At 38.8% G+C, this 24,213-nt stretch overlaps 1 protein-coding gene and 2 long non-coding RNA genes across 5 annotated transcripts; all 3 read right to left on the minus strand.

Annotated features, from left to right (window-relative positions):
• Positions 1 to 568: 568 nt before the first annotated feature.
• Positions 569 to 2,147, minus strand: LOC141381119 (uncharacterized). The gene is made up of 2 exons (XR_012400789.1): positions 1,356 to 2,147; positions 569 to 1,057 (listed from the first exon to the last, which is right to left on the minus strand). It is a non-coding gene; the product is annotated as an uncharacterized lncRNA (long non-coding RNA).
• A 1,918-nt stretch (positions 2,148 to 4,065) lies between these two features.
• On the minus strand, positions 4,066 to 17,605 carry LOC100536030 (uncharacterized). Of its 2 annotated transcripts, XM_068217779.2 has the most exons (3): positions 17,405 to 17,605; positions 15,106 to 15,210; positions 4,066 to 7,273 (listed from the first exon to the last, which is right to left on the minus strand). In XM_068217779.2, exons 2-3 carry the CDS (start codon positions 15,134 to 15,136, stop codon positions 5,985 to 5,987), a joined length of 1,320 nt encoding a protein of 439 aa, XP_068073880.1. In that variant the 5' UTR covers positions 15,137 to 15,210; positions 17,405 to 17,605; the 3' UTR covers positions 4,066 to 5,984. The 2 variants fall into 2 exon arrangements, with proteins under 2 accessions (XP_068073880.1, XP_009301296.1); XM_009303021.4 differs by lacking the exon at positions 15,106 to 15,210.
• Positions 17,606 to 20,326: 2,721 nt separating this feature from the next.
• On the minus strand, positions 20,327 to 23,682 carry LOC101882822 (uncharacterized). Of its 2 annotated transcripts, XR_012400773.1 has the most exons (6): positions 23,639 to 23,682; positions 22,456 to 22,544; positions 22,298 to 22,363; positions 21,774 to 22,028; positions 21,179 to 21,543; positions 20,327 to 20,447 (listed from the first exon to the last, which is right to left on the minus strand). It is a non-coding gene; the product is annotated as an uncharacterized lncRNA (long non-coding RNA). The 2 variants fall into 2 exon arrangements; XR_012400774.1 differs by lacking the exons at positions 20,327 to 20,447; positions 21,179 to 21,543 and having other exon boundaries at positions 21,699 to 21,959.
• Positions 23,683 to 24,213: the final 531 nt, after the last annotated feature.

The following is a 24,213-nucleotide window of genomic DNA, read 5'->3' on the forward strand; positions in this document are numbered from 1 at the left end:
CAATGCTGTATATTTCAGTTCAGCAGCTGTTTAACTTTAAGCACATTTTAATTATTTTACCTGTAAGTACAGTACAGTGTTAATGTTCAAACTGTATTTATCATGTTTAAAGTGTCTGACAATCATAAATACTCTTATTAGCAATAAATCTGCTTTCACACTTTCTTTCTGAGGTGGTAATTGGTGTAAAAAGTTTGAGAACCACTGCGCTGAATAATCTTTCTGTCCTGTAGATAATGCAAAGAAGACTGAGACCTCTGCTCACCCCATCTGATATATACATACATACAGTTGAAGTCAGATTTACTAGCCCCCCTGAATTATTAGCTTTTATTTTTATTATTTTTATTTATTTATTTTCCCCCATTTTCTGTTTAACAGAGAGCAGATCTTTTCTACACATTTCTTAACAGTAGTTTTAATAACTCATCTCTAATAACTATGGCTGGTATCGTTCCAAAAATTTCAATACTGATACCCTGAATTCGATACCGGTTCAGAACGATACTTTTTTTCGATACTTTTATTTTAAGAAATATATTTTAACAATATTACAAAACTCATAATCTCTGAGAAACTTTGGTTTTATTTTTTCAGGATGTTTGTGACACTTTTCACAGCAGGCTTATCTCTAAGACCAATAAACAAAGAAACACAAGCACAAAATGAACAAAATGTAGTTTACACAATAAATTAAAGCAGTTTTAAGTCGATCAATTTTAAGTATTTGTGAAGCTTACCGCTGCTTAAAGGTTTAGTTCACCCAAAAAATTAAATTCTGTCATTAATGATCTTCAAATAAAATTATTTTGATTTAATCCAAAAGCTTTCTGATCCTCCCATAGATAAATCGTTGAATAAAGTTATTTTAGACTGTTTTTGAAGACCCTTACAACCAAATATGACCCTATTTCATGTATAATAGGGGCTCTTTATTGGATTAATGATTGTCTGAAACTCTTCCCACACTGAGAACATGTGAATGGTTTCTCTCTAGTGTGAATCCTCGTGTGAGTCTTTTTGCATGCCAAACTCTTTCCACACTTCTTCATCAAACCTGAAATAAAAGTAGGATTGCATTTAAATTAAATTATTAAAATATGCTCAGGCACTTTTCTTTTAAAAACAGATGAAACTTTGCCTATTCTAACAGAAGTTAACACCTAAAACAAACACACAAACACAATCATACAGGTTGTAGAAAGTAGAGAAAGAGTTTGAGAGAGTTTAATGATGCAGTCACAGTATTTGTAAGACCTTTTAAACAAACCAGAAATGATAAACTCAACCCTTCTATTGTTTCTTCAGGCTTACATATAATTTACAGCAATTCAGTATTAATCTGGAGGCATTACCTGTGTTCCTTCTGTGATGTGGAGATCTCCCTCTGCCAAGCTGGGCTCCCACATGGGTTCACTGATAGTTGGTCTGTTGTTCACGTGAGGCTTGAAGTCAGGAGATTCACTTTTAAGACGACAAAAGACTGCAGTCATGTTCACTTCTGGCTTCGCGGCACACTAAACTCAACTAGACTCTCAACGAATTAAAAAATAACAGATGTGGAAGTTTGGATATGGGCAACTAATCAGAATTGGCCATCAAGACCTGACAGTGTAAACGGGCCTAAAAGCATGTGGAAAGCAGGAGTGGTTTTAACTTCTCTACTTCTCTGTGGTTGCTGTGTGTTTATATATGAAAGAATTGGCCCAGTGTGAATATATTTGATATTGGCAATAATTAAAAGTTTTACATCCTCATCAAAATTATTCAGATATTGTCGCTGATATTCGATGTATTACCTAACTTGAAGTGTGAGGGTGTGACTCGGCCCACACGCAATCTGTGCGAACAGAATTCTGCAGATTTTTAGCCCATGATTGAGTCTATTTATTTACTGGTGTAAATGTGAGTAAATTAATACTTATTCAGTTTATAACTTAACTTCAGAAATATTACTGATTTATTCATTATGATTTATTTACAATACAGTTTGTGAAGTAATATTTTCTGTCTTTCAGTCGATATATTATATGAGAGACTTGCTTTGTTTACTAAATAAGTGGATCTAATTGGATTTTTATTGTAAACGTTGAATAAAAGTTAAAGGTATGACTTTTTATTTCACATATTAAGTGTTTAGTTACGACACTCCCAAAATCATTCTTCATAAATCTGCAGATCTTCCACAAAATTCTGCGAAGAAATAGCTAAACATATCTGCAAATTCTGTCTGGCCCTCGGTATGACTCCTCACGTTATGACACTTAATGGTGAAGTTTAAAGTATAAATGTTTAAAGGGCACCTATGGTGAAAAATCTACTTTTCAAGCTGTTTGGACACACATGTGTATGTATAGTGTATAGACCGTCATATTGGGGTGATATAAACACACACACTCCTTTTTTTCAATTTAACAACAAAAAAACGGTGGACCAATTGGAGCAGTTTTCAGACCGACCGCAACTTTACGTAGGAGTGCGGTCCCCCCGCCCACCAATATTGATTGACAGCCTTGCGTCACGATTATATCCTCAGTTTCTTGTTGCACGTCCGCCATTTTCAGTGGTGAGTCAAAGCGATATCGCTAAAGGAACACCCTTGCTCTATTTTTTGATGAAAAGCTCATTGGGCTCAAGATCAGTATTCTCCACATTATCGCTGTAATCGGAATTATTGCTTGTACCTTTTGCGTGGCTCCGTGCATTTCGGAGTTCTGAATGCTCATCCTAGCATAGCTTAGCTTCTCTCTCTCTCAGTCAGCCTGTCTGTTGTAAACACAGAGCGTAGGAGCTCTTGGCTCCGCCCCCTTGTTACGTTGGGCGGGAAGCCGAAACTGTGAAGCAACACGCCCCTAAACAGCAAACTGTGTACATGCCCCCAACCTGACAGTTTAGAACACATTGTAATAAAAACATCTGGGGTCCGTTCTTCGTACCTCGCTTAAATGATCTAAGATGATTTGGCAGATCCTGGATCTTTTAATCTTGATAACTGATCTCTCGCTAATTTGGTTCTTCAAACAAGTTTGCGAATCAGATTAGAATGTCTGGATAAACTGATCTGAGATCGCTGCGTGTGTATTGAAGGACAGATCTATCGATCCTCGAAATCATGATCAGCAATGCAACGATTGGCTGACGGCACAGCAGCGTAATGACATCATCTGATTAATATTCAATTATCCATGTGAGCAAAATTACATCAAATTAGCAGCAAACGGCTTGTTAAATATGACACGCAATAACCTTCCACATTTGTTATGAGCTGCAGGCTTTACACTGTCATGTGTCAAGAGTTTTCATCATGTATTTCAATGCATATCAGTGTATTTCGTTCTACATTTAGAGAAGATTTTCTTTATTATAGTAGCCGTTTTTTAATCGGTGTAAAGAATAACTGGTTGTTTACAAAAGCATTTTTTTATATTGGTAAAGGCGTCTGCAACTTTTGTGAAGCATCAAATCACTGGCATACTAACTGTCAAAACATGTTTATGACTGCTGAAATGTATTATTTCTTTAAAAAAGTCACATATTGTGCATTTCTATTATACACAATTTGTACTAAAGCGATCTAAAAAGTTCATATCAATAAGTTTTCTCTTTGCACCAGATGGTGGCAGTCTTTGTACTTTCATTTCGAGGGTGCAGATTGCATAAGTTTTATTAATATGGATAACTTTATTTATTTTATTTATATTTTTATATAATTAAAAAATATTTACCATTTTCCCAAGTGTAACTTTACTACTGTAAGAAAATATCAGAATTCGGTATATACTTTCTGTATTATCTTTGCTTGAACTGAGCCGATTTAATCCTGTTTATATGAATTGAACCTGCTCCCGATCAGGTTTGAGCTAGCAGAACTGTTGCCATGACAACAACTCTCGAATCAGCTTTGAAGAACGAAACGATCCTGGAACGTGCCAAATCGTCAATATCCAAATTCAGCTAACTGAGTAATCCTTGTACGAAGAACGGACCCCTGAACTGTGTTGAACTGAACCTAAACTGGCACACTCAGAAGAACCAGAATATTAATATTCAATCATAAAAAAGGGGTAAACTATGTGCCCTTTAATGGTAATAAAATACATTTCACATTTGTTTGATTAAATTCATAGATAAAGCAAACGAAAGCAGGAGAAAAGTTTTCAACATTCATTCATCCCACACGTGACAAACATTTATGGCAAACCAATGCAAGATTTCATTTTATGATTAACGTGTTGTTCAATATAAACAGTTTGAGGTGTCATACAAGTGTCGTGTAGTAAAATTAAAAGTCTGTCTGTCGATTTTTAATATATGGATTTCAGAAAGGATTCATTTCTGTCTGGAAGAAAAGTTTGTTACCCATTTGTTCTGGAGTTAATTGGATGTTGAGTGAGTCCTTGTGTTCATATTATCACACGTGTGTAACGTACAGTCCAGAGGAAAACAAATTCCGTTATGACCGCTAAAAGGCACTTGGTCAGTCCACATGAGTTTATGACCCCTGGTGCCAGCAAGACGTTGGCCAGAACAAGAGTTGTCCCCCCTTTAAAGACATTGATATATATATACACCTGTATACGCCCTTTTCAAGACACTAGATAAACTAAGAATGCATGAATTATGTTTTATGTATCTCTAAAATAGTCCTGTTTGGTGTCGTTCTTCTCCATACATAATTCTCATGATCTAGAACGTAGGATGATAACTTGTATGCTTGGTGTAGTTTCAAACCATGAGTTAAAGTTTTGTCTGTCTGTCTTGGGACTGTATGCACCAGCTGGGAGAACAAAGAAAGTTTCCTGCTCGACTGTTCCTCTCATGCCAATGGTCAGTCAGGAGAGACTGAGGGTGCTTTCACACCTGTGAATCGATTCAGTTGTTCCGAAACAGAGATTACAATTGTTACATTGTTGCTCTTTGCTCTTGGAGCGGTTCGCTTTCACACTGCAAAGTTTCTAATCGGACCAAAAGAGCTAAAACAAGTCACGTGCGAGTAAACTCTCCTTACATAGTGTCAGGGTTTATTTTGCAGAGTCCCGCTCAGCTGTCAGGAGAGGTAGTGGTTTGGTGGTGATCGACAGGGAGTGCGAGTGTCTGAGGAGAGACGTGGTAGGGAGGGGTGAGAAGGGTGCGCGACGATGCCTATTTGAGGACCGGGAGGGAGACGCGAGACTACCGGGAGATCATCACTCGTTTGTGGGCATCCGGAGACTCGCGAAACTTCCCGCCCTACTCATAATTCTCTCTTCATATAGCCGTAAGCCTATTACATATCCATAAAACACTGTGATATAACTGCGCTCGGATCAGATCGCTTTCTCACTGCAATCGAACCGCTCCAGGGTTCGTTTCAATCGAGCCGAGACTACCTCATTCAAGCGATCTAGGAGCGATTACTTTGGTGCGGAACAGAGCGCGATTGCCCTGTTCACATATGCCAAACGAACCGCGCTAACTGGGCAAACGAGATGCGTTCCGAAACAAAAGTGTAGGTGTGAAAGCACCCTAAGAGTCACCTGTCCAATGTCTTTAAATACCTCTTACACCCATAAAACCTTTACAGAAAGGTCTTGGCGGAAGGTCTACACAGAAGAGCCCCTAATGGGGCAGACCGCGTTTCTGTACTCACGTGACTCGCCCGAGTCCACGTTTCTTATTTTCCAGCAAATTAAACTCAGTTTGAAGTTACGTCTTGCATATCCTCTGATCTGCGTTGCAAGCTCCACCCAAGACAACATCTTCCACACATCAAAGAAACTCTCACAATGAGTGAAAGAGATCGAGATCTACCTATGCAAAATGTAAGTTACTGTAATGTTTCCCCTGGTCTTAAGATTTTGTTCAGGAGTGTAAGTTAATTCTGAATATTCATAATTAATAATAACTCGTTACTGTTGATCATTAATATTCAAAAACTGAGCTAATTTCACTACAGGTGTCTGAATTGATTATCTAAAGAGAAACAAAGCAGATACTCAGTTTTGTTAGACTATGGCGACCCTTATACCTTCAAGGTTACAAGGCTTCTCTGTAGCGTGAATCCTCTCATGTTTTTTCAGATTCCTTGAATCAATGAATCTCTTGTCGCAGTGTAAACACATGTAAGGTCTCTCTCCAGTGTGAAACCTCTCATGTGTTTTCAGGCTTCCTGATCTACTGAATTTCTTGTCGCAGTGTGAACACGTATAAGGTTTCTCTCCAGTGTGAATCCTCTCATGTGACTTCAGGCTTGCTAACTGTCTGAATCTCTGGTCACAGTGTGAACACTCGTAAGGTTTCTCTCCAGTGTGAATCCGTTTATGTGTTTTCAGGGTTTCTAACTGACTGAAGCTCTTGTCGCAGTGTGAACACATGTAAGGTCTCTCTCCAGTGTGAATCCTCTCATGCGTTTTCAGGCTTCCTAATGTACTGAATCCCTTGTCGCAGTGCGAACACATGTAAGGTTTCTCTCCAGTGTGAGTTCTCTCATGTGTTTTCAGGTTTTCTAACTGACTGAATCTCTGGTCACAATGTGAACACGTATAAGGTTTCTCTCCAGTGTGAATTCTCTCATGTCTTTGCAGGCTTCCTAATGTACTGAATCTTTTGTCACAGTGTGAACACTTGTAAGGTCTTTCTCCAGTGTGAATCCTTTCATGTGATTTCAGGCTTTCTAACAGACTGAATCTCTTGTCACAGTGTGAACACTTGTAAGGTTTCTCTCCAGTGTGAATCCTCACATGTGATTTCAATTTTGCAGCCGTAAGAAAGGTCTTATTACACTCAAAGCACACATACTCTCTCACACCGGTGTGGATCTTCTGATGACTTCTTAAAACATTTTCATGTCTGAAATTCTTTCCACACACAGTGCATGAATAAGGCCTCTCCTCTGTATGAACTTGAAGGTGTTTCTTCAGATATGAAGCCATCAAAAATGTTTTGCCGCACTGATCACATTGGTGTGGTTTCTCTCCAGTGTGGGTCAGCATGTGTTTATTATGGGTTGATGAGGTTCTGAAACTCATCCCACACTGAGAACATGTGAATGGTCTCTCTCCAGTGTGGATCATCATGTGTGTATTATGGGTTGATGAGGTTCTGAAACTCATCCCACACTGAGAGCATGTGAATGGTTTCTCTCCAGTGTGGATCCTCATGTGATTTCTGAAACCGTGTTTGTCTGCCAGACTTATTCCACACTGAGTGCAGGTGAAGCATTTTTTGCTTTTTCTCTTCAGTGAGTGTGTATTTTCTATGATTTTCTCATGACGGCGTGTCTCCTCCATCAGGCCTGAAATAAATATAAAAAGACTTTATTTATAAATTAATTATTTAAGAAAGTGAACGTTTACCACCACTAAAGTTTCATTTATGATCCCTCTTGGTGTATTTTTATACCTTTAATTTCATAAGCAAGATACACCGATCTTCATTCATTCATTTTCTTTTCGGCATTTGGCTGATTTATACTTCTGTAACTGCCATGATTTAATGTACTCGCTATGCTTGCCATAATTGGAGTCACCACAGGAGGGCGATCTAGACCGATAGGATTTAAGTAAGACAAAGAGTAAGAGCAATTCACGTTTGTTCACAAGCTAACAGGTACTGCTTGGAAGAATGCCTTGAGCTTTTAGTATCCCTTCGGCAAGCAGAGCAAGGTATGTTTTGTTTATTGTTTGATTTATTTGGAAAATGTTAGATGTTTTGTGAATTTACTTGAGTCTATATTTCTAAGTTGTTTGTTTGTTTTCTCTGCTTTTGGTGCTTCAGTGTTTCAGTGCTTTGATGTTTTTGGTGCTACAGTGCTACATGCTACTATGATATTATGTGCAAAGAAGTATGTGCAAACCGGTAAAGATGAGAATTGATGCTTGTATACAACAAAGAACTGAGACAATCAAGATTTCTGTGATGAACTTTATTGAATCCAAGTAAACAATTTTAAATGCACCCGTCAAAAACTCTCTGCCTATTTATTGAATGCTGAAGGGCTGCTACAACTTCTGTGTCAAGCGCACGCGTATGCTTTGTCGCAGCCTACGCGAGGACGCATAGCCCCTCGCTGTGGCCATCGATGTCGCTGAAAGACACCTCTCAAAAAACGTAATGCGTAGTGCAAGCTCTGTCATTGGTAGTGCTGACAACTGTGGGCAGACATGAGAGCCGCGCAGGCATGATGCAGTGGGTGTTTACAAGTTTACAAGAGTCCTGTGAAGGAGCTCTGGATGGAGACTGCTGTTTTGTGTTTACCTAGTGATTAAAGTTGTTGCACGTTCTCCATTTCCCACCACAAAATGAGCAAATTTGAGCCATTTAAGAAAGCGTACATTAAGGAAGCGTTCAGAAAAAACAACACCAGCGAAAGAACTCAACACAGAGAAACAGAAGCACCTACTGCCAGCTAGAGTTTTGAAAGGGTTTTGCTGAGCAACAGAAACAGAGTGAAGAAGTATAAATGCACAGCTATGCGCGTTGCATGTGCCGTGGGTCACGCCGAAAAAACTTGACACGGAAGTATAAACCAGGTTTTACAGGCCCTTTATTAATTATTAATCGACAAAGCGGAATGAACCGCCAACTTATCCAGCATATGTTTTATAAACACTCATACACTGCTGACAATTTAGCCTACTCATTTCACTTGTACTGAATGTCTTTAGACTGTGGGGGAAACCCGAGCATCCGGAGAAAACCCAGGCGAACACAGGGAGAACATGCAAACTCCATACAGAAATGCCAACTGACCCTGCGACCTTCTTGCTGTGAGGCAACAGCACTTCCTACTGCACGACCGCGTCACCCTAAACTGATCTACCATTAATTAATTTGAAAACACTTGTATAATATCAACCGTATTACCATTTCGTCATTACCTTAAGATGCTTTTACACATATTTGGACAATGCATTTATAATAATGTGTCGCTCTTAAAGTGGTGGATTTATAATCCCTAATCTCTTTTAATATTAAAGTTATGAAAGATGTTTGTATTTGAGATCTGAAGAGCGACTGATGCTCTGACTGAATGCTGTCATGAATGCAGTAATGATGTAAGCCCAGATTCCAGAGAATAAATCTGCACTTATTTCATAATTACTTTCATCAGGAGATCCAGAATTTGATGTTTTGTTCTATTCTGAATTCATGGGAGTTTAATTTTGCTTGTGTGAATGAATTTTGCTTGTGTGCCTCCTCCATGAACCACCACTTTATTGTGGTGGAGGGGTTTGAGTGGCGGAGTGATCCTAAGAGCATTTTTGGTGGCGGGCTAATATCTCTGGTAGGGTCTCCCAAGGCAAACAGGTCTTGGGTGACAGGTCAGACTAAGTGCGGTTCAAAAACCCCTTATGAGTACAACGACATCAAAGACTGTGATGTCACCCGGCGTGGCACAGCCGGGGCCCAAGCCTGGAGCCAGACTTGGGGTTGGGGCTTGTATGCAAGCGCCTGGTGGCTGGGATTTTTTTCTTACAGAACCCGGCAGGTCTTAGCCCGAAAGAGCGATGTGGAACCATCCTTTTGCAGGTCCACCACCAGCAGGGGGTGCCATAAGGGGCCGGTGTATTGTGAAATGGGTGGTGGTTGAAAGTTGGGACCACGACAACCCGATTGTTAGGCACGGAAACTGGCTCTTGGGACATGGAATGTCACCTCACTGGGAGGCAAGGAGCCCGAGCTTGTGCGGGAGGTAGAATGGTACTGACTAGCGATAGCTGGGCTCACCTCCACCCACAGCTAGGGCTTTGGCACTCAACTTCTTGAGAAGGGCTGGACTATCTTTTACTCTGGAGTTGCTCACGGTGAGAGGCGGCGGGCTGGTGTGGGCTTGCTTATAGCTCCCCAACTTAGCCGCCATGTGTTGTAGCTTTCCCTGGTGAACAAGAGGGTCGCCTCCTTGCGCCTTCGGGTTGGGGATAGGTCTCTCACTGTGGTTTGTGCCTACGGGCCAAACACCAGTGCAGAGTACCCGGCTTTCTTGGAGTCCCTGGGAGGGGTGCTGGAAGGCGCATAGACTAAGGACTCCATTGTTTTGCAAGGGGACTGCCCTCGTGGATAATGACAGTGATACCTGGAAAGGTGTGATTGGGAGGCACGACCTTCCTGATCTGAACCCGAGTGGTGTTTTGGTTTCAGACTTCTGTGCTTATCACAGTTTGTCAATAACGAACACCATGTTTAAGCATAAGGGTGTCCATCAGTGCACATCGCACCAGAACACCCTAGGGTGGAGGTCAATGATCGACTTTGTGGTTGTATCATCTGATCTCTGACCATATGTCTTGAACACTCTGGTAAAGAGAGGGGCAGAGCTGTCAACTGATCACCACCTGGTAGGGAGTTGGATCCGCTGGCAGGGGGGAAAGCTTGACAGACCTGGTAGGCCCAAGCGTATTGTGAGGGTCCTCTGGGAATGTCTTGCTGAACCTCAAGTCAGAGGGATTTTCAACTCTCACCTCTAAAAGAGCTTTGACAAGATCCTGAGGGAGGCTGGAGACATGAAGACTGCATGGTCCATGTTCTCCGACTCCATGGTTAATGCGGCCGTGAGGAGCTGGTGGTGGACACCGGAAGTAAGGGATGCCGTCAAACTGAAGAAGTTTTGCAGGACTCCAGAGACAGCTGATGGGTATCGACAGTCCAAACGTGCTGCAGCCTGGGTCGTTGCAGAAGAAAAAACTCAGGCCTGGGAAGAGTTTCGGGAGAGCATGGAGGAAGACTATCGGTTGGCCCCAAAGAGATTCTGGCAAACTGTCTGGCACCTCAGGAGGGTAAAGCAGCTCCACATCAACGCTGTTTACAGCGAACGTGGCGAGCTGTTGACCTCAACTGGGGATGTGGTCGGGCTGTGGAAGAAATACTTTGAGGATCTCCTTAAACACATCGACATGTCTTTCATTGAGGAAACAGAGGCTGGGGATTCAGGGGTGGACTCACCTATTGTGGGGCTGTTGTGGCTGACACATCTTAACAACAACGCATGGAGGTCAGGGACAGTACCTCTGGACTGGGCAACTGGGGTGGTGGTTCCCATTTTTAAGAAGGAGGACCTGAGGGTGTGCTCTAACTATAGCGGGATCACACTCCTAAGCCTCCAGGGGAAAGTCTATGCCAGGGTACTGGAGAGGAGGATCCGGCCAATGGTTGAACCTAGGATCCAGGAAAAACAATGTGATTTTTGTCCGGGCTGTGGCACACTGGAGCAGCTCTATACATTCACCAGGGTGCTCGAGGGTTCATGAGAGTATGCCCAACCAGTCCACATGTGTTTTGTAGACTTGGAGCAGACATTTGATTGCGTCCGTCGTGGCATTCTGAGGAGGGTGCTCGGGGAGTATGGGGTCAGAGACGATCTGTTGAGGGCCGTCTCCTCCCTGTATGAACAGAGGAGTCTGGTTCGCATTGCCAGCAATAAGTCCGATTTGTTTCCAGTTCATGTTGGACTCCGGCAGGGCTACCCCTTGTCACCAATTCTATTAATAATTTTATGGACAGAATTTCAAGGCGCAGCCTTGGGCTGGACGGGGTCTGGGTCGGGAGCACAGGTTTTCATTTCTTTTATTCGCAGACGATGTTGTTCTGATTGCTTCATCGAACATGGACCTTTAGCATGCACTGGGCTGGTTTGCTGCCAAGTGTGACGCGGCTGGTATGAGAATCAGCTCCTTCAAGTCTGAGGCCATGGTGCTCAACCGGAAAAAGGTGATTTGCCATCTCCAGGTTGGAAGAAAATCCTTACCCCAGGTAGAGGAGTTTAAGTATCTCTGGGTTTTGTTCATGAGGGAGGGAAGGATGGTACGTGAAATTGACAGGCAGATTAGTGCAGCGGCAGCAGTAATGTGGTCGATGTACTGGTCCATTGTGGTGAAAGAGCTGAGCCGAAAGGCAAAGCTCTCGATTTACCAGTCAATCTAAGTTCCTACTCTCACTTATGGTCATGAGCATTGGGTCATGACTGAAAGGACAAGATCTCGGATACAAGCAGCCGAAATGAGTTTCCTTCGAAAGGTGGCAGGGCGCACTCTTATGGATAGGGTGAGGAGCTCCGAGTAGAGCCGCTGCTCCTCCACATCGGGAACGCCTCAGGATTCCCCTGTAGGAGATGGAAGAAGTGTCTGTGGAGAGGGAAGTCTGGGGTTCACTCCTAAGACTGCTGCCCCCGCGAACCGGCCCCGGAAAAGGAGCAAAGAATGAATGAATGTACTAGGCATTCACAGATCTCAATACTTGGATCGGATATTAATTTGATACCACATGTTTTGCTGGATCGGATATCGGACAAATTGATCCCAATCCGGTCTTGCGTGTACGCTATATCCTGTGTAATTTATTAACCGACAAAAGCCATGCAAGTAGTCTATTATAAGGCACAAAGGTTGCCATGTAGGCCTACTATATCCCAAATGTTCTGAAGCCATTCTATAGTTTAATGTGAAGTACAAATGAATATTCAAGTGGGTAAATTCAGGTTCAGTTTAGCGCTTCCCTCTGCTGTGCCTGTCAATCATTCTACATTCATTCCCTATTCAAACTGTTTGCCGTATTTATGACAACACAAAAACTCTCCAAGATTTTTTGTTCTTGTTAGTTTAAATAATCAGTGGAGAAATACATTAAGTTAAGCATTTAATGGGTTTATGTCGACCTGCAAATAGGAGTTCATTGCAGCTTCAAAACCATGTTGTGCTGTGTGTTAGACGAGCAGATCGCATTCGCAACACTAAAGTAGAGAGGGTTATCACCCGCTTTTCTCACACAAAGTAGGCTTACCTGAAAATTTTCATTAGAAAAGGCTCAATATTGCATATGACAGATTCAAAACGCACACAATCTTCCACTTTTCCGCTGTTTTGGAAATGTCGTGCAAATATCAGAGGGCTGCGCGCTGTGTCTCAGTGATACATCAAGTGCTTCATTCACGCAATGACTGCACAGACGCAATGTGCGTAGCTCCGTAAGGTTATTCTAACAATAAGTCTTTGTTCTCTTATCCTTCTGTGCGAGAATATTCTGCCTCGATGTGGTTAAAGTAAAGTGCATCCAGGGAGCGCTTTTATGTTACAGCCTTATTCCAAAATGGATTAAATTCATTTATTTCCTCAACATTCTACACACAATACCCCATAATGACAATGTGAAAAAAAGAGTTTTTGAAATGGTTGCAAATTTATTAAAAATAAAAAACTTGAATAATCTCATGTACATCTGGCCTGTCACACAGCGCTCCCGACCACACGTCTCGATTAATTGAATATTTTTAATCGATTACGGTTAATGAACTATTATTTTATTTACATATATTTTTGCCCTCATAGTTCACTGACAAGTTTTGTACAGTAAATATGCTCACACATTACAAGTGAGAGATTGTGAATGTAGGGTGGATTACTTGCTTTTAAAATAATTGAAGTAAACACACACTATCTACTATCTGTGATTATTTACTGAACATCAACATTGAATAACTGAAATTAAAACACATTGCCTAAAATGTGGCTCTCTGCACCACACACTCTTATCACCGCTACCAATCCGACCAATCACAAAGCGTGCGCTACTCATTGTTGTGACGAATAAGTACATTTTGCTGACTGGTGCGCGAGTATGTGAAGGCTGCGCTGGACTGTACATGTGCCCATGGCATGCGCTGTTATTATTCACTTACCTTTTCATATGTATTCGGTGCAATTTTAACCCGCTATTTAAAACACGACCGAATATTTTGAATAAGAAGCTGTGATGTAGCCTAGTTGTCAGGTTTGGTAAAAATCTATCCATCTAATGAACTAATCAATCTATTAAAGAAACATTGGCTAGAATTCTGATGAATTTTGATGTGGCGCCACGGAAGAATGAATGTAGCGGAAACCATGCACCATGAGCACCGTTACTACACGTTTTATATGAACAGATTCTATTATATAATAGCACTTTATTCACACCTAAGAAATAAAACGCTAAGGATTTTTTCGACCGGCCCGATCAGTGGTTCCAATTTTTACTTGCCCTTCCAAAACGTTTACTATATATATATATACACACAGTACCTGTCAAGTTTTATTAATTTTTTTTATGTTTTTAAAGCAAAATTATTCAGTTCATCAAGGCTACGTTTATTATATGTAAAAAAAAAAATAGTAAATTGTTAAATATTTATTACAAATTTAAATCACTGCTTTCTTATTGTAAGTAGTTAAAAAAAATAATTATTTCAGACATTATTGCTTTATTACTATTACTATTAATAACAATATCATTATTAATAATAATAATAACAATAATAATAATAATGTTAGAGTGATTTCTGAAGGATCATGTGACATGTAAAGAGTGGAGTAATAAAGCTGAAAATTCATCTTAAAATCCCTGGAATAAATGATTAAATTAAATGATAAACTACTTTTGAACAATTATTTTATAGCGCAACATTTCATAATTTGTGCTGTATTTATGATTAAATAAATGCAGTCTTGGTGAGCAGGAGAAGCTGATTTGTATCATATTAAACAATCATTCTGACCTCAAACTTTTGAGCAGTTGTGTTTAAAATATCTTATAGCTGAAAATGTGCACTTTAATTTTAACACCCCACAGACATCGTCACCGAATATAAATCAGACTCTCATACAGAGCCTCATTTCAGTTGTCAAGTTTAGTAAAAATCTATCCATCTATTAAATTAATCTATTAAAGAAACGTTGGCGAGAATTCTGCTTTATAGGCTTAAGTTATAGAGAGACATATAAGCCGAGACTGCATCAGATCATAAAGCAGATCAATGTTGATCTTTCTTTCAAGGTGTCAGTGCAGAAATGAACAAAACAACAGGCCTAATACAACATATTATAGATTAAAATATGAAAAAATTATCAGATGGTAACTTTGGTCAATTTTAATAACGGATAAACAGCTCTCTAATATTTCAATATAGCACAATTGCTGGATTCACATTTGCCAAACAAACCGCGCTGGCGGAGGAAACGAGACAGATTCTGAAACAAGCGTCTATGTGTGAAAGCACCCTAAGATTGTATTTGCATGCAATTGACAGACAGTCTCAGCCAAACTTTTGTGACAAGACAGCACTGGCCTGACCGGGCCAGTAACATTATGCACACTAACCTGAGCGTCTCGCACGCTGGCCCCGGGCCATCGGGCAGTCCTTATTGTGGCCGATTTATCCAGCAAGTTTTACGCAGCGGTTGTCCTTCCAGCCGCAACCGATCTCTGGGAAATAATATTGACATATAACTTATTATTTGCATACGTCATTTTAATAGCAATAACAGTCTTTTCATGAGCTGCAATATTAGTTTCATCTCAGTAAAAGCATGCTCTTCAGTGATAGTGAACGCAGTATCAGTCGCACGATTGACAGCATCGTAACGTTTAAAAGAAGGATTAAATAACGTTAGATCTCGTGCTTAATGTGTAGATGCAGTGGCAAACACTGTTACCTGATACCTCTGTCACACCGGCTTTACGGTGAATGCTTTAGTCATAGCCCACTTTAACCACTGGAAGTCTTTTATCCACTCTTCGAAAAGTGTAAATGCTGGATTGACAATCATTACATGATCACTAATCAGATGTGCCATTATCTGTAACTTCAGGTGGTTTCTAAAACTAAATCTGTCCGTGTTGTTTTCATTCTCTCGTATCCAGATCTTTACATTTACACGGCTCAGAGATTATCTTGATGGCAGGGCAGGCATTGCGGGCTTTGTTTACTGCAGCAAGTTGACATGTCAACTGTTTTAAACCATTCCTGAGCGCTGCGTTTGGTGTTTTGAGGTGCAAAGATGCTTAATGTGGTGAATATTTTGCTGTGAAAACTGGTCGCACGGCATCAGTTTTATGCAACTCATTTATTAGATTTGCTGGAAATATTTATGAATTTCTCCAGTAGACCTACTGAGCGGCATTAATGCATCCTGGAGTAAAGTGAAACGGCTATAAACTCCAGCAAGATTAAGTCATTGTATGCAGAACCACAGACCTTCATCTATAAATAAAGTTTAATTATGAAAACTGTGTTCATCTTAATTGAAACCTCACGCATCACGCACCATCAGTCAGTCAGTCAGCACGTCACCTTAAAGTTTAAACAAATAACGCACAGCACTATACGATTACAGAAAAGTTTGCGCTGTTATAATTCACTTACCTTTTAATGCATTGTGATGCAATTATAATCCGCTAATAAAAAACAACAACAACAATGACTGAATGTTTTGAATGGGAAGCTGTAATGTAGCCGTGGCGAGATGAATCTTGGTGTTGCGCCACGCCATGGAAGAATGAATGTAGTGAAAACCATGATATATTTTAACTGTTTAACTGATACCATTATCTTTTACTGTGCAAAATGGATAAAAAACACTGACCAAACTTTGATTCTTGCTCAAAATTATTATAAATGAGAACCAGAAAGTTGCTGTCTTTATATTTTGTGAATTATGGCTTGCAATTAAACAAATAACTTTGACAGTACATTGATAAATATTTATTTTTAGCTGATCAATTTTACAGCCTATTTTAACACAAAACAATGCATTATCCAGTAGTTCATGGATTTATTACAATTAGGAACGCATAAATCTGTAAATCATTTATTAGTCATAGTTCAACATTTACTAATGTCTTAATAAAATCCAAAGTTGTTCTTGTTAACATTAGATAATGAACAGAGATTTAACATGAACTAACTTCAACTTAAATAATGTTAACAAAGATGAATGACGTTATGAACGTATTACTAATTGTTCATGTTAGTAAACACAATTAATTAAAATAAAATTATTTTAATGTGTTACCTATAACCCTACTTTTTAAACAGAATTACATGACTAGCACATGAAAAATACTACAGTAATTCATAGTAAATACTAAAGTGTTTTTCAACCATACTATAATAAAGTGTATCTATTTATTATTATAGTATTTACAACTGTGTTTCTGAATGCTGTAGCAGTAACTTTGGTGAAGCAATAAAATGCTCTGCATACTGTAGTTAACATGAGTTTTTACTGCAGTAAACTGTGCTGTGTTGTAATATAGTTGTTGTAAATGTAGTACAGTGTTGGTGTTTTGTATTTATACTACACTATTTACTATAAATGACTGCAGTGTTTGTCCATGAGGGTGAAATGAGTGAACACAGCATTTCATTTGCCGCTAATAAAGATCAGACAAATCCTGAAGTATAAGAATGTGTGAAAGTAAACAGGAATCATAACCTGTGCTTTTACCGCGAGAAGCTTTTACATCGAGAGCTTTAATAAAGAGGTTAGTGGCCAAAACCAAGCAAAAACAAAGCTGAAAACCGACACTGAAGATGAACACAGCAGAGAGAAAAACACTTGAATATTGAGAAAGTAGGAATCTGAACTAATAAATAAGGAGAGAAACACAACGTTACCTGTTTACATATGAACACGGTAAAAGTCCGCTATTCCTGATCGCTTTCACAGAGGAATTGACAGTCAAGAGCCAGGATATAATGAAGAAAGGCAGGAGTTGTGTCGTGTTCGCTAAATAATCTCTCTAGAGTTGATAAAAGCTGAAGTGTAGCCTCTTTGTTTCTTCTCATCTTCAACACGAGTTTAATGTTGCTTGTTCTGAGCTTTTCCTCCAGCGCCTCCGCTATCAGTGTGCTGTGTACTACTGCCATCTAGAGGACGATCACAGCAACAGCGACTTACAGCGGTAAACTTCAATAGTATGATCCTGCACAACTGGAGTAGCTGCACTCCAATGACTGTAAAAAATATGGACGACGCGACAGCCCCTTTTGCCATTGAACGCCTTGAGGGCAAAACGCCTGCTTGACGGGCACAAACTGTCGCAAAAGACTGCTGAAATTGGAGCCAGACATGCGCAGAAGGACTGTCTGATGGAGCCAGAGGAGGAGCCGCGATAATGAGCGGAGTCGAGCTTCCAACCAAACGCTTTATGTAAAATCAACCACGCCCCCCGAACTTCTCACTCGACTGCCGGTGTCTGCACTATAACAAACGCTCACTGATGTAAATAGAAGCACTTACATTAAAAAAACACAATAATATACAGTTTAAAAACGGTGTGATGTAAGCTGTTAAACTTTAATAAAAGCAATACATGGTGGACTGCAGAAATAAACGATCTTTTATACACTCTAGCCTGAATATGAGCACAAATAATATATTCTCTTATTGTTATATTTGTTGTTGGTATTTGTTATCTTCATAGGGGTAGAAATAACACTTGTAAAATATGAACAATAACATATAAACAACACATACATTTTTAGAAAGGTTTTTATTTTTAATTAGCCATCAACAGAACCCAAAATATAGCCTACACTCCATAACGATTTACCATGCGGGAACAATCGTGCGTTTAGAAGATAAATACAGCAAGATTACTAAATATCAACAGGATATTTACACATCCCAACCCTGCAATTTGTCAATTTGTGCAAAAAAACTTTGCACTATTAATACAACGTCTATCTGCTGTAACATCACTAGTATATTGTTTATTCATTTTCGCTTGAATTGTTTATTTATTTAATTTTTTTGCCTCCGTTTTCATTTGGTTTATTCGATGCCTTCATTATATCTGGCAACGAGGAATTTACATTCTTTTTAATGTTAGCTGCAGTGTTCAAATAAAACGCCAACAGTAAATGATGTAAATAAATAATATCTAACATTTACAGCTCTATTAGGTTATATAAGATTCGGTTTCAAGAACCTTATAATGATTTATAACAGCAAATTCAGTAGATCACTTAATAACATGCCAAAACTTAAAATGCAGAGACGTCCTATAAAGCAAGTTCAAATAACCTTACAGGAGATCAACGTGGAGATTATTATTTAAACACAAAGAGAATTACTGCTAACAATCTCCTGTATACCCCGTACTTAAATGGGTTTATTTTATTGTGCAGTTTTATTGTCATTTTCGTATTTATTATTATTATTATTTAATACTTGTGCAATCGATACAGGTTTATTGTTATTTATTTTGTCCTTTATTTAAATAATTGCTATGCTGTTTGCATCTTTATTCAAAGGTTAAACTCAGTGATACACTTTGCGTTCACATAGTAGCATGCGTTTGTTGTTATATCAACAAAAATGGGTGTAATAACGTTAACAAATGTGAGGGTTTTATATAATGAAGATTCAATCGCGCCAGCTCCGGGCATCAGCGCATAACCTAGTCGCGGCGTCGCGGGCTGATTCCGGCTCGCATGCGGCAGCGCCTGCTCGCTCGGCCGCCGCATCTGGCTCAATTGACTCAGGCTGGAATCGGGCAGTGAGTCCAGGCATCCGGAGTAGGTCCAGCAGAGGTAGTCAGTCTGAGGGGTAAGTCTCCGGCAGGCAAGAACTGGCCCCAGTGTATTTTGCTATCTGGGTGGTTAGGCGTGTATTAGCAAACTAATAAAGCCCGAAAAAAGCTCTGACCTTAGCGAATAAACAGTGTTCCACCAGATCATGTATGTCAGAAACTGTAGTTTACTGCTGAACTCATTTTGTCATAGTAAAATATCACAGAAATCGAGTAATAACATTTCAGTCTCCTGCCGCAGCTCAGACGCCGCGCTTTGAGAAACTGTCAATCACAGCTGTCAATCACGATGACACGCCCAGCATTAAATTACTGCTAAAAACAAACTGTTCACAAAAATGAGGATCTGCACCTATTTCAGCACAATAATCAGTGCCTTAATCGACCAGAACCATCTTTCGGGACATTTTATTGCAAGTGTAATTAATTTTTTTATTTGGGCTCAAGTCTCCTTCATTAACACGGAGGAGGCGGGCTTTATGACTTGTACTGCAGCCAGCCCCCAGGGGGCGATCTAACGGCCGAGACCTTCACTCAAACGCAGGCTTGCGGCACACTTGCTGCACTCTCAGGACCGCATGTTTAGGACCGCATTTTTAGGACCCTAGTTTTTTGCAGAAGCGCCACCTACCGGATTGGATGACAAAGTGAAACTGCATTTCTAGGACCCGTTTTGTAACTGCGCCACCTACCGAATTGGATTATATAGCGGAAACTTTTAGGCACTTTTATTACAGAGGTTAAAGTGTAAAACGCCTGCTTTAAGTAACATTTTTAAAATACAACAAATGAATTTACACCTAAAATATAAATGAATAAATAGAGTTGAGTGCCTTAAAAGTCTTAAATTCCTTGAAAAATACTGTATATTGATGAACCCCATTACATTGAACAAATTATCTCAGTATTAAGGAAAATAAATTGAAATCAAATGGGTTCAGCATTTGCAGTTACTAATTTAAAACCAGGTTGTAAAGGTTTTAGAGAGACAAGACGCAAGAATGATTCAAGAATGTACATTTATATAAATATCCACACTTTTTTTTATTAATGCAATTCAACCACAAAATTGACCCCACTGTTTATTCAGTTGCTGCATTCAGACTGGCTGTAGACTTTAGCTCCTGTGAATGAGAGTGAAGAAGAAAGTTCAAGTATATATATATATATATATATATATATATATATATATATATATATATATATATATATATTTATATATATATATATATATATATATATATATATATATATATATATATATATATATACACACACACACACACACACACACACACACATATATATATATACATACATATAAATACACATACACATACATATATATATATATATATATATATATATATATATATATATATATATATATATATATATATATATATATATACACATACACACTGGGGTAAATAAGTATTCAACAAGTTCCCATTATTCTCAGAAAACATATTTCTAAAGGTGCTATTGACCTGAAAACCAAAGAAAAAAAAAATATGAATAGAAAACAAATCTAATTACTTTACAAATTGTTATCAACATCTGGTGAAAATTTCAAGTCAACAGCACCTTTATAAATATGTTTTCTGAGAAAAATGGAAACGTGTTGAATATTCAATTCAATTTTAATTAATTGCATCTTTATTTCTAAAGCACTTTTACAATGTAGATTGTGTCAAAGCAGCTTAATATTTATTAAATTCAGTTCAGTTTAGTGTGATTTAGTATTCACTGCTGAAAATCCAAACACTAAAAAAAAAGCAAATCCATCGATGCACAGTTCCACAAGTCCTAAACCAAGCAAGCCAATGGCAACAGTGGAGGAACAAAACTTTACCAATTGATGAAAGGGAAGGAATAAACCTTGAGAGAAACTAGGCTCAGTTGGGAACAACCATTTCTCTTCTGGCCACACTTCACATGCAGAGCTGCAGTCTAGGCGCTGGAGGCAAACACTGGGCGTCCATCGTAGAGAAGCTGCAGGTGTGAGTAGGTCACCAGCTGGTTTTCAGGCTGGACCACAGGGTCAATGTGGGCACTCATCTGTCACTGGGGTCTTTCATTAATCAGTCTCATGCTCTCCACTTCTCCATGACCACCACAGCATCTGCTCATGATACGGTCTGTTTCAGGATTATGGATACATTTAGAAGTCCTCTATGGTGGCATCATCTCTTCACAGGTTACGATCTCTAGAGGCCTCTGGATGAATATCCCCAGGTGGAAATAGGGAACAAGGAAAATAATTAGCGCAGCTGCTGTTCATAGTGTATTTAAACAAGAGATATTAAATATCAAGACAAAAATGAAGTGCTAAGAGATAAAATAGCAGTTATATGAATAAACATGAAACGCACATGATTATTTATAACAAAATGTCTGGTTAAGACAGCAAGAGTGTTCCCTCCAAGTGGTTTGTCAATCCCACTCACCCGCATAGAGCACATAGGGCAGCACAGTGGTTAGCACCGTCGCTTCACAGCAAGAAGGTTGCTGGTTCAAGCCCCGGCTGGGCCAGTGGTCATTTCTGTGTGGAGTTTGCATGTTCTCCCCATGTTCAAGTGTATGAGTGTAAATGGGTGTTTCCCAGTACTGGGTTGCAGCTGGAAGGGCATCCGCTGTGTAAAACATATGCTGGATAAGTTGGCAGTTCCTTCTGCTGTGGCAACCCCTGATAAATAAAGGGACTAAGCCGAAAAAGAAAATGAATGAATATATATATTCTTGAATATGTAAAACAATGTATATGAACTCAAAAGGTTAATCAATTGTTATGAAATAAAATTCAGATTAATATTTAATATAAGAGGTAAAATAACAAACATTTGCTTTACAGTGTAAGCTATATTATATATATATATTTATTTCTGGCTTAAGCGTATGCACTGTTGGGAGAACCAAACAGGAAACTTTACTCCCAACTGCATATTTTTAAGTTTATAAGAGCAATACCCACCTATTGAATGGTCTCCCTTCTTTCGTCAGTTGTTAGTAAATCTGTCTGTTAAATTCTTTTACTTCACTGCAATAGAGAACAATCACTGTTGAGTTAACATATATACCAGTAACAAAAAGGCTCTTTGAGCATTGTGCCAAAATTAACCATATTCTGACCTGTAATGATAATCTTTACCAGAAAGAAAGACCTGCTCAGCATTATCCAAAGACCAGCTCCTCAAGACACCCAGAGGATGTACGATGGCCTATGAAAAAAAAAATCATTTAAATTTGAACTAAAATACCACCACAGAACAGCAAATCATTTTACATGGATTCATAAATGAGTAGCACCCAGCATGCAGTTTATATACTTATTTGGCCAGACATTCCTCTGGAAAATGAACACCACAGATAAGCTGCACTTCTTCATAGATATGCTATAAACTCAAGAACACAGCTAGCATTTGTAACTGTATTTATAAACTGCTTATCAATGTCTATTAAATGTAGAGTTAATGCTAAACAAATAAAATATTAATAAATTAACTAGTTATTAAATGCTTAATAAATTATTTATAGTATGCAGATGTTATAAAGTGTTACTCAACAGTTTGAGATAACCTCAATGAAAATCATCCTGTAGTTTGTTTTCTTTTCCTCCTACAATGAGCCTAAGCAATCCAATCATATTGGCCATCACTTCTTATTCGCCAGGTAAAACATACCTGATATACATTAAAGATATGAGACTTTATATGGTTAAGACCTGCAGAATAATCCTAACTTTCAGAATCTCATTCATCACTGTAAAACGATGACAAAACATCAGCCTAATAACACATACAGTATTGTGGGGCAAACAGGCAGTCAGCACAATTTTTAATGTGCTAATGTAATACAACGAATAACACGAATTCAGTAAAATATAGATAAATCTAAAACTCTTACATCAAACGTGCTTTTACCATCTTAGTTTAATACATGTCACTAAGCACATTAGCCGTTAAGTCAACAAGCCATTAAATCAACAATGTTTCATTAAACCATGGTCACGAGTTACGAACGTCGTAGCATTTAATCAAACTAGAAAACGAACTCTAGAAAATTATTAACAGTTATAACAGCTCTCACTCTGGCTGTGTAAAATTATCCATAATTATTATTATAATATTTTATTCTTCTTCTGGAAAAAACATCGTCACGTAACATTTTTGTCCCAGACCCTTAAAAGTGGGGTAAATCATGCAGGCTAATCTGGCATTTCTGCATAAACTCACTGTATAAAACAGCAGCATTACAAAATAAACACATATTTTAACAGTTTAAAATAAAACTTAATAGAAAAATCGGTACTTACACTTTCCTTGTCATCCGTGTCGTCCATTAGCGCATCCATGATCCAATCCGACAGGTGACGCTGTCACAAAAAACTAGGGTCCTAAAGATGCGGTCCTAAAAATGCGGTCCTGAGAGTGCAGCCACTCCAGTTGTGCAGGAATACCCTTCTCGTAAACTTGGGAAAATCCGTTTCAGTCAAATAAATAATTTTAAATTTAATGTTAAGCAGACAATAAATAAATAAACACGAACACACCAACAAACTTTGTATACGTCTTAAGTTCAACTCATCATAGGACAAACATAACATTTCCACTTGATACCCCACACAAAGAATACCATAGTAAAATGTAGTAGTAATTGTAATATATATTCATTTCCATCAACATTTCCAGCTACTATATGTCAATGCTGTAGATTTTTACTAGCCCCCTAGATTACTAGATTTACTAGCCCCCCTGAATTATTAGCTATTTTTATTATTTTTATTTATTTATTTTCCCCCATTTTCTGTTTAACAGAGAGCAGATATTTTCTACAAATTTCTTAACAGTAAATAACTAATAACTAGGGCTGGGTATCGTTCCAAAATTT

This window comes from Danio rerio, chromosome 3 (assembly GCF_049306965.1).
Source record: "Danio rerio strain Tuebingen ecotype United States chromosome 3, GRCz12tu, whole genome shotgun sequence".
NCBI classification, from domain to species: domain Eukaryota; kingdom Metazoa; phylum Chordata; class Actinopteri; order Cypriniformes; family Danionidae; genus Danio; species Danio rerio.